At 39.7% G+C, this 15,638-nt stretch overlaps 1 protein-coding gene across 1 annotated transcript; it reads left to right on the top strand.

Annotated features, from left to right (window-relative positions):
* The first annotated feature begins 294 nt into the window (after window positions 1-294).
* Window positions 295-14,582, top strand: mdka (midkine a). Its single transcript, XM_014126408.3, has 5 exons — window positions 295-474; window positions 12,223-12,305; window positions 12,479-12,649; window positions 13,319-13,480; window positions 13,610-14,582. The coding sequence occupies exons 2-5, from the start codon at window positions 12,224-12,226 to the stop codon at window positions 13,636-13,638; spliced, it is 444 nt and encodes a 147-aa protein (XP_013981883.1). The 5' UTR covers window positions 295-474; window position 12,223; the 3' UTR covers window positions 13,639-14,582.
* The last annotated feature ends 1,056 nt before the right edge of the window (window positions 14,583-15,638 follow it).

Genomic DNA, 15,638 nt, shown 5'->3' with positions numbered 1-15,638 from the left:
TCTATAGTAGGTAGTCTGAGCATGTCATTCTGCTTTCCTTTCTCTGTCATAATGTCTGGTGGTCAAATTGGAATGGGTATTTAATATAGTAATCAATGTTTTTTTTGTTTTTTTTGCAGGCATAAAAAAGACTTGTAGCAACAAAAACACTAGAATAATGACTGCGAAATAATAAATCGTGGGATTCACAAAAATAAAACTTCAAAAAGTTAGTGTCCTAGACTAGCGGTGCACAGAGGTTGGGGTTACGCGTCTCTTGACCCGTAATCATCACGTGGGCTGGTGATGTCACGAGGTGGTTAATTTAATGTGTCCCTAATGTTACCAGCTCAAACTAGTTTTTGAGAAACAAAGAGGAGGGCGACAAATAAGAGCAAGCGGGCCGGGCTAGAGGTAATAGAGGACTGTAAAAAATCTATTGTGGCTCAAAGTAAGACCATAAACTCTCGCCAAGAAGTACGATCCAAGAAACAAGTAAGTTATATGTGTATTTGTCCAAATGTATAGCGATAAAATGATGTTACTTTGTATCACCCAAATCAAGATGATTATTACTCACTTTTAATAGTTAAAATATATAGTCTCCATCATCGGAATGCTCTGGGGAATAACTGACTTGTCGTGTGTAATTTCTCAATTGGAGTCATTTTTCTTGGGATGACATATTTGTGTGTATGTTTCTTTATTTAGTTATTTTTAGTTTTATGGTCTTTAAATCATTTATGCACCATGTGTTGGCTTTACTGCATAGATTCATAACTTTTGCCAGGAATGAACACACAACTTTTGTCCCAAACACGCGATTTGCGCAAAAAGCGCAGTGGCACTGCGTATTGGCATAAACTTTCGTTGAATCAACAACGTTTAATTGAATCTTACATATGATGTCAACGATTGAACGAACTTTTTTTAATTCTACAACATTGCACGCGGTTCTGTTTAGGGCTCTGAATAATTTGTGGCCAAATTACGTTTTGTTGTAATAACGGCTTTGCTTTGAGTTTAATAACTTTGTAATTATGTCAGCTATATTTTGCACTGTGTGACAACGTCCTCAGGGGTGACACATTCTAGTGTTGATGATCAGTATGTATGTGTGTGTGTGGGGAGGGGGGGGGGGGGGGGGTGGTCTCATTACTGTAACTATTTTGAGCTACATAGTTTGAAAGTGTACCTCTACATGTCTTTGTTCATCTTAAAGTAAAGCATAACCATTTATTCCACAATTTGAATTGTGTTCATGTTCCAGAAATCTTTTGCTTTCTGTTTGAGCCAATGAATGGTTTTTATGATTTTATTAACTGTAAGTGGCTATGGATAAAAGCTTCTGCTAAATGACTCAAATCAAAGTAAATGTAAATATCTCCCACCTCAACAATAAGAACATTGAAATCCACTCTAACCTCAAGTACTTGTATTCTCTGCTATCCACTCCACTCAAGAGTTGTTCTCCTTTTTTTGTGTTTCACTGCCCAGGAACTTTTTACCTGACCACAATTTATGGCTGCCCCGCCTATCATTTGCTTTCTCCCCCCTGACCCAAAGTAGGGGCTGTGTAAGAGGCTGCAAAAGATGATTTGCAGTCCGAGACAACGATCAAAGCGACATAACCTTAGAGAGATGAAATGGGGAAAAAGATAGTCCTCAGTCTGTTGCCATCATTGTTTTTTTTCCCCAGTTGTATTTTTTTTTGTGTCTCTTTTAGAAAGTTCTTGGGCAAGCTAGATACAGCTAGTGCCTCAGGGTTAGGTTTTTAGAAATGGAGGAGGGGTAGCATGGGGCTTTAGAGCTTCTGTGAGCTTGGCAGATGGACCTTGAGGCAATGGCACAGATAATCAGTGGAGAGAAAACAGCTTCAAATGCACCATTCAACCTGATTTCAGTAGAGATTTGTGGGTGCGTGGCCCCTCTACTATTCTCTCACTGCTCATGGGTATGATGGAGTATGCCATTGGTTATGTTGAGATAGGAAGGAATGGGAAGTAAAGTAGACCACTGTCTCTTTTAGAGAATAAGCCATTTTGTCATGACTGCCATGCCTCAACTAGAAAGGATCCTATTTTCACGTCACTGACGGCAGGGAGGATGTTTAGCCGTCGACAATGAAGTTATAGTCGATAAAGTACACTCGTACTATTTGAGTCAATAACGTGAATCATTTTGTCCTTGCACTATTTGTCCTTGACGGCCAGAATCCACCTATATTTTGTATGTTTGATCAAATAAAGCATGTGATTCAGCCATTTGTTGGCCACTAAGTGTTCCTTCCTGAAGTAGGCCAGGACATTCTGGGTCTTTTGTTAACTGTCTTTCTTTAGAGTGACCCTCTACCCCGCAGCTTCTCTCTTAGTGGGCATTCCATCCTCTTTTTGCGGTCAGTGACTTTTCTGAGAAGACGAGGAATGCTGCTTTGCAGTAAAAACAAGAGTGACTTTTACTCTTTATGCTGTTCAGGTTCAGTGTAGTCCTGCTTTCCATGTGTTGTTGTTATTGTTTCGTTGTAGAACTGATCTAGTAAATCTAATGTTATCTATTTGATCACAGTGGTCTAGGACCATTATTAGATTATTGGCAAGAGGAAGCACCATTTGAGTCAATCGAAATATGATCGTTACGGTATCTGATCCAATTTGACTATTTGATTTGCAAATTATTGTGCATGCTTGCTCTAGTAAGCTGTGGTATTTTAAGATGACCTTTCTCCCAGTATGCTAAGTTCACATTCAGATGTGTGGAACAAAGACCCTGCATGGGATATCTGTCTAGTGGCCCTTTAGAATGGAGTGAAAGGAGACCAGGAAAAGGCTCTGTTTTGATACAGGGTGTCTGCATTCGTAAAGAACGATAAAAGATTTTGAGGGCGCTCCGGGCCTCACCCTTGGCAAGGCTCAGTGGGTTAGACGAGGCCTGCTGGGTGTTGTTTCATCAAAGACAAAAGTGTTGCCTGGAGTAGCCCCTCGACATTTATGACCAGGGGAAGAATGTCATTGGAACTGCTAGCTGGTGCGGAAAAAACAAGCCAGCTTTTACTTGAAAATGGAACTCTATAATTCTTTCAAGTGATACAAAAAGATTGAGATTCAGTGAGTGGTGGGAGTTGAGAATGGGGAGTTTCCAGAGATTTCTGGTTGCTTGGAGTGTTTAGTTATGCTCACTGGCCATCAACAATTAATTACTGTTTTTGAGGACAGAATACAGATTTACTGGGTCAACAGAATATTTGATCAATTGGCTTGAAGAGGAGCAGTAAGTGTATGTGCCAGAGGGCCGGCTGTCCTGGCCATTGTGTATCGCTTTCATTCGCAGTCCTTTTGATGAGCAGTCAAGTAAAGAAACAACACTTTCAGAAGCCAATTGTAAAGTTGCCTGCTAAAATGATAGTGCCTTGGTAGATTCTCCAGTAGACCAACTCCCTTTCAGTAGTGTGTGGATGGCTGCCACTTATGGCATTCTGCCTCACACAGTACGAGGCCAGAGGTTCAGAGAGGTGATAACCTCTAATGGATCAGACTTTTCCAGTGAGTTGTTGATTCATCAGCTGTGGCTGACCTTTCTATCCAAGGCTGCCCGCAGGCAGCGAAAGTTCAATGTGAGCGTACTGCAATGTGAGCGGATGTGGCTGCGATCCCTGCTCATCTTCTGGATATGTTGGCTCAGGCACAAACCAATGAAACAAATGTTGCTGTTATATTAGTAATTTGCGTGGGCGACGGGCATTAGAATTCCCAGCAAACCGGAAACCTTCACAGAACATTATCTAAGATTACCGCTATGTCGACGTGGGGGGTGGGGTTTGGACACACCTACTCATTCAAGGGTTTTTCTTTATTTTGACTATGTTCTACATTGTAGAATAATACTGAAGACATCAAAACTATGAAATAACACATATGGAATCATGTAGTAACCAAAAAAGTGTTAAACAAAGTCGCCTCCCTTTGCCTTGATGACAGCTTTGCACACTCTTGGCATTCTCTCAAGCAGCTTCACCTGGAATGCTTTTCCAACAGTCTTGAAGGAGTTCTCACATATGCTGAGCACTTGTTGGCTGCTTTTCCTTCACTCTGCGGTCCAAGTCATCCCAGACTATCTCAATTGGGTTGAGGTCGGGTGATTGTGGAGGCCAGGTCATCTTTCTGTATAGTACTTTGTGACATCGACTGATGTAAAAAGGGCTTTATAAAAACATTACATTGACACGATGCAGCACCTCATCACTCTCCTCACAAATTATAGTCCCACCAAGGGCAAACCAGATGGGATGACGTATCGCTGCAGAATGCTGTGGTAGCCATGCTGGTTAAGTGTGCTTTGAATTCTAAATAAATCACAGACAGTGTCACCAGCAAAGCACACCCACACCATCACACCTCCTCCTCCATGCTTCACGGTGGGAACCACACATGCGGAAATCATCCGTTCACCTACTCTGCGTCTCACCAAGACACTCCAAAATCTCAAATTTGGACTCATCAGACCAAAGGACAGATTTCCACTGGTATAATGTCCATTGTTCATGTTTCTTGGCCCAGGCAAGTCTCTTCTTCTTATCGGTGTCCTTTAGTAGTGGTTTCTTTGCAGCAATTCGACCATGAAGGCCTGATTCACGCAGTCTCCTCTGAACAGTTGATGTTGAGATGTTGAGATGTGTCTGTTACTTGAACTTTGTGAAGCATTTATTTGGGCAGCAATCTGAGGTGCAGTTAACTCTAATGAACTTATCCTCTGCAGCAGAGTTAACTCTGGGTCTTACTGTCCTGTGGCGGTCCTGTTCAAAGCCAGTTTCATCATAGCGCTTAATGGTTTTTGCGACTGCACTTGAAGAAACTTTCAAGGTTCTTGAAATTTTCCAGATTGACTGACCTTCATGTCTTAATGTAATGATGGATTGTCGTTTCTCTTTGCTTATTTGAGCTGTTCTTGCCATAATACGGACTTGGTCTATTACTAAATAGGGCTATCTTCTGTATGCCACCCCTACCTTGTCACAACACAACTGATTGGCTCAAACACATTAAGAAGGAAAGAAATTCCACAAATTAACTTTTAACTAGGCACACATGTTACTTGACATGCATTCCAGGTGACTACCGCGTGAAGCTGGTTGAGAGAATGCCAAGGGTGTGCAAAGCTGTCATCAAGGCAAAGGGTGGCTACTTTGAAGAATCTCAAATCTCAAATATATTTGTTTAACACTTTTTTGGTTACTACATGATTCTATGTGTTATTTCATAGTTTTGATTTCTTCACTATTATTCCACAATGTAGTATGAGTAAATGTGTACTAACTATTGACTGGTACTGTATATATATATATATTATTTTTCATATATACAGCATATATTTATTTATTTTTATTTCAATTCATCAGGAGGTGCTGCAGCACCCCTGCTTCCTGTGGCTATGTCCTTGGAATGTTCTCCCAACATTCCCTCACATTCTCTTCACAACATCTGTAAAAACTACCACAGAACATTCCCCTAAGGTTCTCATTAGGTTGCCAGGGAATGTAATAACACCATGTTCCGGTAATGTTCTTAGAACCACTGTGACTGACTCTTCATCGCCACATTGTGTGTTTGTATGTATCTACAGTGCTGTACAAACGGATCCCTTAGTTACCAATGCTTGAGATATAGTGCTGAAACAAAATGTGGGAGCAATAGAACTGCTTCTGAGGAAAGATTACAGGAACGTTCTGCTAATGTTGATGGATATGTTATTCAAAACACCCTTAACAACAAGCAGGGAATAATACATTTTAGTAATTTAGCAGACGCTCTTATCCAGAGCGACTTACAGTAGTGAATGCATACATTTCATACATTTTTTTCTCCGTACTGGTCCCCCGTGGGAATCGAACCCACAACCCTGGCGTTGCAAACACCATGCTCTACCAACTGAGCCACAGTGGTCTAAAATACATATAGTGTGACATGATGGTCTAATAACGTTCCCTGAAAATACTTCAGCAATAAAACGTTGGAGCAATAGAAGTTGTTCTAAAAACATACTTCAACAATAATGCAATTAGTTCTGAAAACATTGCCGCAATGTTCTGCTAATATTGATGTGTAATGTAACATTATTATTACTGTATGAAGTTGCCAAACTTTCAAACAAATGGCATTCCAATCTTCTTACATCATTATATTTTATAAGGGTATTGTCCTAACACATCTTCAAGAATGGTAATGAAGTAGATTTAAACATGCAGTCTGCCATCTTCAAGCCCTGAAGGCTACTTACTTTGCTGCACCACCAGGTACTTAATAACTTCTTTGGGATAGGTGGGACATTAGCATCCCACGTGGCCAACAGCCGGTGAAATTGCAGAGCGCGAAATTCAAATTAAATTACTGTAAATATTAAACTTTCATGAAATCACAAGTGCAATACATCAAAATACAGCTTAACTTGTTGTTAATCCAGCCAAGGTGTCAGATTTCAAAAAGGCTTTACGGCAAAAGCAAACCATGCGATTATCTGAGGACAGCGTACAGCACACAAATTCATAACAAATAATTTTCAACCAGGGAGTTGCGACATGAAAGTCAGAAATAGCGAAATAATATATGCCTTACCTTTGAAAATCTTCTTCTGTTGGCACTCCAAAATGTCCCAGTTACATTACAAATGATCCTTTTGTTCGATAAATTCCTTCTTTATATCCATAAAAACTCAGTTTAGCTGGCGTGCTTCAGTCAATAATCCACTCGGTTTCCTTCCGTCAAAATGCATACAAAATGAATCCCAAACGTTACCAATAAACTTATCCAAACAAGTCAATCAACGTTTATAATCAATCCTTAGGTACCCTAATACGCAAATAAACAATAACATTTAAGACAGAGAATCGTTATTGTCTTTACCGGAGATAAACAAAAAGAACGTGCTCTCTCACCCATGCGCTTGGAAACACTACAGCCAAAATGGGAGCCACTAGAAAAACTACAACTACTCCCTCATTTTTCCAAAAACCAGCCTTAAACTCTTTCTAAAGACTGTTGACATCTAGTGAAAGCCCTAGGAACTGCAATCAGGGACGGTTTCGCCCTATTATAAAAGTGCCAGGCATTGAAATTAGTGGTATGCTGATTTTTATTTTATTTTTGATGGTTTGTCCTCGGGGTTTCGCCTGCCATTTCAGTTCTTTTATATTCACAGACATTATTTTAACAGTTTTAGAAACTTTAGAGTGTTTTCTATCTATGCATATCCTAGCTTCTGGGCCTGAGAAGCAGGCATTTTACTTTGGTCATGCTTTTCATCCGGACGTCAAAATACTGCCCCCTATCCCAAAGAAGTTCATGTTTCTAGTGGATCCTTAAATTAAGATCCAAACTTTGGCTATATGTCTTAGGACATATGCACATCTATGTACACCTCACCGCAATCTGCCAGGCAACAATTGAACATGAATTCTAAAATCAAGTTTGCCGGAAAAATAAAAGTCAAAACATCCCAACTTTACAACATGAAGAAGATTGGTAGAGAAATAAATAATAGAGAATACTTATTTTTCCGATTTTGTTATCCCGATTTTTGTTATCCTGTCTTTTGCAAAGACAAAGACCACAACCTGGAAATCAGACTAAGGGTGTAAACAGCTTTATATTTGTATTAGTCACATCGCAGTGGCACAGTGGATTCATTCCAGGGATAACACTCCAAAGGCCAGGTTTGATCCCTGCTTGTGACTATCAAAAAATATGGTTAAACTGTTTGTACAATAAATGTCTAATAAGTTGTTATGTGATTCCAAATAATTGCCATGTGTTTCTGCATGGATTGCTAACTTCCTCAACATTAAGATAACACTAACACAGGAAAGAAATCTCTATGGACTGTTCAAAACTTAATTTGATAATTCTGTGAACATTGTGGGAATGTTTTGTGCACCCTGATACAAACATTGTAAAAATGTCATCAAAACTGGACAGATTTTGTGTTTTGGGAACCTGTCGTGTCATATCCCCACAATATTCCCATTGCCTAAATAAATGTTTTAGGGACTTTTAAAGGACATAAAAAATGCATAACATCAGGTGAATGTTTTTTGCATTCTAAAATAAACATTGCATAATCATCCACAAAAGTGGACAGTTTTTGCGTTTTGGGAACAGATCTTTTGTCATGTCCCCACAATTTCCCCATCAGACTGTTCCCACAACATATGAAACATTCTGGGAACCATTAAAGAACAGATGAAATTTGTTCTGGGAATGTTCTTGCAACATGAAGCAAATGTTTCACACAAACATTGGATAATCATCAGCACAACTGGACAGTTGTTGTATTATGAGAACATTTGCCACAACCTAACAAATGTTCTGGGAACTTTCGCAGAACCAATTTTGGTTTGCTCAGTTGGCATCTTAGTTGGTGTTGTAGGAGGATGCATTGTAACATCCACATGACATATTGTGAACAGCCCAGAATGTGACATCTTAGTTCCCTGCTGCTGTGTGATCTCAATTCTCTGTTCTCAATGTCTTCTTTGTTTGTGTTCCACTAGGACACTAGAAGGATTTGTGCATTTTGCCAGTCGTTAATGATGTGTCCTAATTAATCATAACCAACAGGCTATGGCACAGAAAACACTCATCTTGTGCCTTGAATGTTGATTGTATGTCACAGAAATGAACTTCAGAATATTCCAAACACTTCTTTGCATAACGGGAAGGAATGTTCCTGTTTTTATTACCCTAGGAAGCAGATTGATTGAACGAGGCCGCTAATCTTTTGAAGGGAAAGCGTGAAATACTTTTAGATTCCCACCACAAAATCAAGGATTTGGTATTATAGGCAACCTTGTTTTGGGTTATTTAAATCAGATTCTTGAGTTACTCTTTGTGGGTGTTCTTCAAACTAATACAAGACCTGTTTGTCCCGGCACATCTCTGAGCTCTTCTAACCCAGACAGAGACATGCAGTTCCCCTGTGTCCCACAGAAGAATGGCTTCAAACCAAGCCTCTTCCATCGAGCACTCCCTGTCAGGGCAGCCCCTATCACCTCCCAGCAGGTGGGTTAGCCTTCACCATGGCGATCTGGTGCTGCCGTCCATCCCCTGCTGCTAGCTCTGGGACTGTTGGCAGAAAGAATAGACATTAACTCAATTAAGTCAGAGAATAAATAGAAACTCAGAACTTGACAGGATAGGAGGATCCCTTATAGACATCCATACATTTCAGAAATAGACGGCTATTTTTATCTGGGAGTTGCTGCCCTCTTCTTTTGAACTATTAAACCTGACATCTGTAAAGGGGAAACATTGCCACTGTTTGCCCCAGTGCCTTTGTTTTTAAGGGTTTCCAGAAACATACCTCAAACAACATGACCAGCCTAGCTAACCTGTAAAGTATGGTTGAATTTGGACACTTTGTGGTACTGTTGGACAGGAAAAAACATTCATGCAAGCTTATTGGCTCATTGCGGCCATATTGTTTCAGCTAGTCTTGCATCCATAAATGCTATATACCAAATTTGGTCCCGATCGGTCCAGCGGTTCAGGAGAAGAAGACGTTAAAAATGGTCCAAAATACATAAAAATAATATTGTATTGCATGATCAATTTGATTTTGAGTTCTGATATTTGGCAAGCGTAGTAAACAGCACCGAAGTAACTCGTCTTAGGGCTATGTGTCAAATTTTTACTGATGGTGGCACAGTGGGCCCCTAGCTGAACCCCGGCCATTGCTGCTTGCAGCGATGTATTTTATTGTTTTGTTGATGAAACAGAGGAGCGTAAGGCAGTGTGGTAGAACAATTCTCATTAAATATTCTGGTGTTCTATTGCATGTGCAACGATGTTCTAGTAAAAAAAAACAATGTTCCTTGTTTGAAGTAACTTTGTTGTTGTAATAGCCCAAATGGATTTGACAGTTTCACCCTTTACGGATTTCAGCTTTAAAAGGTCTGCAATGACCAGGATACACAAAGATGGGAAGCACCATTGTGACAATAAGATGACATGAATTGTGTTCAATGTGTCATCAACATAGATACAGTTGAAGTTGGAAGTTAACATACACTTAGGTTGGAGTTATTAAAACTCGGTTTTTAACCACTCCACAAATTTCTTGTTAACAAACTATAGTTTTGGCATGTCGGTTAGGACATCTACTTTGTGCATGACACAAGTAATTTTTCCAACAATTGTTTACAGACAGAATATTTCACTTATAATTCACTGTATCACAATTCCAGATGGTCAGAAGTTTACGTACACTAAGTTGACTGTGCCTTTAAACAGCTTGGAAAATGCCAGAAAATTATGTCATGGCTTTAGAAGCCTCTGATTGGCTAATTGACGTCATTTGAGTCAATTGGAGGTGTCCCGGGTGGATGTATTTCAAAGCCTGCCTTCAAACTCAGTGCCTCTTTGCTTGACATCATGGGAAAATCAAAAGAAATCAGCCAAGACCTTGGGAGCAATCTGGTTCATCCTTGGGAGCAATTTCCAAATTCTTAAAGGTACCACATTCATCTGTACAAACAATAGTACGCAAGTATAAACACCATGGGACCACGCAGCCGTCATACCGCTCAGGAAGGAGACGCGTTCTGTCTGCTAGAGATGAACATACTTTGGTGCGAAGAGTGCGAATCAATCCCAGAACAATAGCAAAGGACCTTGTGAAGATGCTGGAGGAAACAGGTACAAAAGTATCTATATCCACAGTAAAACGAGTCCTATATCGACATAACCTGAAAGGCCGCTCAGCAAGGAAGAAGCCGCTGCTCCAAAACCCCCATAAAAAAGCCAGACTACGGTTTGCAACTGCACATGGGGACAAATATCGTACTTTTTGGAGAAATGTCCTCTGGTCTGATGAAACAAAAATGGAACTGTTTGGCCATAATGACCATCATTATGTTTGGAGGAAAAAGGGGGAGGCTTGCAAGCCGAAGAACACCATCCCAACCGTGAAGCACGGGGGTGGCAGCATCATGTTGTGGGGGTGCTTTGCTGCAGGAGGGACTGGTGCACTTCACAAAGTAGATGGCATCATGAGGATGTTAAATGATGTGGATATATTGAAGCAACATCTCAAGACATCAGCCAGGAAGTTATAGCTTGGTCACAAATGGGTCTTCCAAATGGACAATGACCCCAAGCATACTTCCAAAGTTGTGGCAAAATGGCTTAAGGACAACAAAGTCAAGGTATTGGAGTGGCCATCACAAAGCCCTGACCTCAATCCCATAGAAAAATGTGTGGGCCGAACTGAAAAAGTGTGTGCGAGCATGGAGGCCTACAAACCTGACTCAGTTGAATGGGCCAAAATTCAGCCAACTTATTGTGGGAAGCTTATGGAAGGCTACCCAAAATGTTTGACCCAAGTTAAACAATTTAAAGGCAATGCTACCAAATACTAATTGAGTGTATGTAAACTTCTGACCCACTGGGAATGTGATGAAAGAAATACAAGCTGGAATAAATAATCCTCTCTACTATTATTCTGACATTTCACATTCTTAAAATAAAGTGGTGATCCTAGCTGACCTAAAACAGGGAATTTTTACTAGGATTAAATGTCAGGAATTGTGAAAAACTGAGTTCTAATGTATTTGGCTAAGTTGTATGTAAACTTCTGACTTCAACTGTAGATTTATGTTTTCTAACATATTCCTGGCACTGCTTGTCACAAAATAAAATGTTGTATTTTGTTTGGTGTTCATGTTGGAAAACGTGTTGTTTTGTGTAAGGGGAAGTGAAAGGGTGGAGTGGGTAGCTCATGACCCATTGATCCTCATTGCTGGTTGTGTTCCTAAGTTGAGTCATGAGATCATAGAAAAAAAATCTATACAATATTTCAGCCCTCTCACATGTATTTTCCCAGTTCTCACTCTCACAGGCTCGAGTGTCAAGCTTTAATACTGTTTAATGTAATGAATTTTGTATAACATGATGCGTTTTACTCTTTGACCATAATCCCTTATTCACCTTTAACCTCTAAAGTACAGAACCACTCATTGTAAATTAGTTTGATATAGCTGGTAACGATCAATATTTGAACCTTGATCGTGCTCTTTCAACTCTCATCTCGATTATAGATACACACCAGAGGAACACCAGCTTGACCTCTGGAACAGCAGATGTCACCTCAAAGGACACACAATATAACCTACATAATGGCAATGTTATTTCTAGTGCCACAATTGTAATGGCATGTTTTTTTTTCTTCTTTTCCCTCTTTTTTTACTTTTCTCTCCAGTATGCGAGGTTTGTTCTCAACAGTTGTGGTGCTTCTGGTGGCCTTGATGATAGTCACCACTGAAGCAGGTAAAAACAAGAAAGGTAAGGGATTTGCTATGTACTGCTTTAATTTGCCATGCACAGTTGTAGAATTAGCATGGCAGTTGCACCTTTCATGAGGTTCATAAAGCCTCAGTTGGAAACATGTCCTTACTAACGACTAATTGTAATATTGCTGATATTATTTCTGTCGTCTTGCTATTTTTGTTTCACAGAGAAGGGGAAAGGGGCCAAGGGTGGTGCCTCTGACTGTGCTGAGTGGCGCTATGGCAGCTGTGTGCCCAACAACGGAGACTGTGGAGTCGGTGTCAGAGAGGGCACCTGCAACGACCAGATGAGGAAACTGAAATGCAAAGTGCCTTGCAACTGGAAGAAGGAGTTCGGCGGTAGAAATTATACATTTGATAGATGATTCCATTTCCCTTGATATGCCATATCATTTCTCAAAGTGTAAAGTGGTGATCAGTCAATCAAAAATATAGCAAACATGTCATTCATAGCTTATTACTACATAATTAGAATTGTATCATGTCATTTCTTAGTAAATACCTAGTAATTGACATAACCGCAAAAAAACGATAGAACAAATTCTTTAGAAGATATTATGTTCAGACTGTTCTATGATAGCCTGACGACTTACGCTAAATTCTTCCGCTGCTCTGTCGTTCACGACATACTTTATTCTGAGACTGCCATCATTGAAGTTGTTTGTTGGGACGAGGGGTGTTGTGCAAAGCAAAGTCATCAGCATTTGGATCGTCTCTAACCAATCAGAGTATCAAAGCCAATGACGAATTTTCAAACCATCGCTTTACCCACGTGTGTTCTGGCTCTGGCCCAAACCATCGGTTTCTGGACCAATCAGACGGCCCGAATGTGTTTGCATTCGGTGACGGGTCGGGGAGGTACTCAGATCCAGACTCAATGCGGGGAAGAAACGAACGTATGTGGGCGTAGCGTTTGGCCAGAGCAAGGAGTCTGGGTAGCCAGGCAAGTTCTATGGTGGTGTGTTCCTGACACTCAATGGTTTTTCCTTCTGACCTGTGCCATTTCAGCTGACTGCAAGTATAAGTTTGGCAGCTGGGGTGAGTGTGACACAGCTACTGGATCCAAGAACCGGTCTGGAACCCTGAAAAAGGCCCTGTACAACGCAGAGTGCCAACCCACCATCAAGGTGTCTAAGCCATGCCCCGCAAAGACCAAGACAAAGGCCAAAGGTAAGAAGTAGACATTTAAGTAATGTAATAAAGTAACATTCCTATCCACAAATGAGTATGTCATATTGAGCAAGGACTCTATGATGAATTGACCCTATTGTTTGATCATTTTTGATTGTCTTCCCACAGGAAAGAAGGGAAGAGGGAAGGAGAACTAAAAAGGTGGATGAGTCTACATTGAACAAGTGATTGGTTTGATTTTATTACGCAATATCCTTTTCTTTTTCAACAAACATAATATGCACAAGTGAATTATGAGATGTCAAATGGGCCTTTCCTTCAAATACAGTATAACAAATGCTAAATGTCTCTGAATATTGACCAAATATCCCACAAATGTAGACAAACACAATTCTTTTCACATATTTCCAGCTGTCGGTGGCCTGGCAACTTAGCCTGCTTGTGTTCTGATATTTCCATAATGTTAGTAAGATTCCAGTTCTGGACATGCTGTATTATGCAAGAAACAAATACTTTGACCTCACCAGTGTTCTACCTAAACCTTGTGATGTGCAACATTTTCCAGAGTTTGTTGTATTTTTTTCCTTTACATTAGTTCAACTGGAGTCAAGACAAAGCTCCTTGTTTGAGATTGTTTCTTAACCAGTAGATCATTTAATATGCTTGAGTTTTTTTTTAATTCAAAATGTTCATCTTATATTGTTGTGATTGTTATAGCTTTCTCTTGACTACCAATTAGTATTACTAACAGAATTGATGAGTGGATTTCAATTGTGTGTGCCAATTAGTAAAAGTAGAGAGATACAAATCAACTATTTTTCTAGTAAACTGAGGACTGTCAGCTCAACGTGTTTCATGTACAATACAAAGCTGAGCTTGAATGCTCATAAGAATGCAGTCATTGTCTTTGTAAAGATAATAGTGGTATTGTTAAAACAATTCGTTTTATAATATATATACTTCAAAAGGCGTCAGGCGATTTTGAGTGAACTGCTGTGTTCATATTTTTGCAAACACACATGCACACACCTTCGCACAGTTCATCTGTACTCTCATTTTTGTAATTACTGTCATTATTATTACACAAACCCTTGGAACAGAAAAAAAATCAACCACTTTAAATAAACTCTCAGAATTTTGACTATTGGTTGTTTCGTGTTTCTTCTTAATAAATGTTTGTTAAGTCTCTGCTTTTGTTGAAATGTACAGTGGCAATTTAACTTACTACATGTATGCATTTAAAGAGAGACTGAACCAAAACAACTATGTCTCTGGTTGAAAATGGCCTGAGTGGCATCGATATGTATCAGAAACATTTATTCTAGTGTCAAAATGTACTACAAAGTGTAAATATGATCATTTTGGTCATAAAATCAGTCTCGTCCAAAACTGAGATTTGCGAGATTTTTTGGAAAAAAGTATATGTCACGGCGTTAAGGGTACCTAACAATTTTCCTTTGGTTGGGTTTATTTCATTCAGCTGGCAGTACCCAAGTAGTGCCCAGCACACTGGCCATTGTACATTTGGTTTGAATTTGGATATCCCTATGGGGCTAGTTAGGGACCGTCAGTAAATTACACAATGTACATACACGGGACAATATTTTTAAATGTCAATAGCTCCAAATATCAATGACATAAAAACCTCAAACCAGCTATAAATTGTAGAAATGCATATACAACTATTGAAGCATTTAATGAGAACTAAGAGGTGTGCAATATTTAAATATTTTCCCATTGACATTGTGTAATATATTGATGGTCCCGAACTAGCCCCACAGATAGACTAAAGTCAAACCAACTTTGTAACAGTCACACACCGTCTGGCTGAAGCTGATTGGCGAAAGAAGTAGGCTACTTCCAGATACAAGACCTGGTCAGACTGTTTCATATTATCTAGAAGGGTGAGTGACTATAACTGTGTACGGTTTTGGCAGAGTGAATGTACAAACGCCTCCCACCTGCAAACACACATAAGAGACAACAACATCAAAGCACGCCTTCAAGACCCAAATCTCATTCTCAGTTTCATTTCCTAATGAGGGCGATTGAAACCGAGGCTAAATCAGTATGTTCAGCCCCCTTTAATAAGAAAATGATTTCAGGACCTGTCATGTTCACTACTATGTTACTGTTGACCTGTAAAATCAAGTAATAAAATGTATGGCACTAGTTGATAATGATGTCAAATGTCAGG

This window comes from Salmo salar, chromosome 11 (assembly GCF_965601325.2).
Source record: "Salmo salar chromosome 11, fSalSal1, whole genome shotgun sequence".
NCBI lineage: Eukaryota > Metazoa > Chordata > Actinopteri > Salmoniformes > Salmonidae > Salmo > Salmo salar.
The sequence above is the reverse complement of the archived record's forward strand: the minus strand, read 5'-3'. Positions and strand labels throughout refer to the sequence as shown.

Bases quoted from the DNA above. Each gene is read 5' to 3' on its own strand.
- mdka (XM_014126408.3), top strand. From the start codon at position 12,224: ATGCGAGGTTTGTTCTCAACAGTTGTGGTGCTTCTGGTGGCCTTGATG. The intron at 12,306-12,478 runs GTAAGGGATTTG...TTTGTTTCACAG, and splicing joins AGCAGGTAAAAACAAGAAAG to AGAAGGGGAAAGGGGCCAAG. The intron at 13,481-13,609 runs GTAAGAAGTAGA...GTCTTCCCACAG, and splicing joins GACCAAGACAAAGGCCAAAG to GAAAGAAGGGAAGAGGGAAG.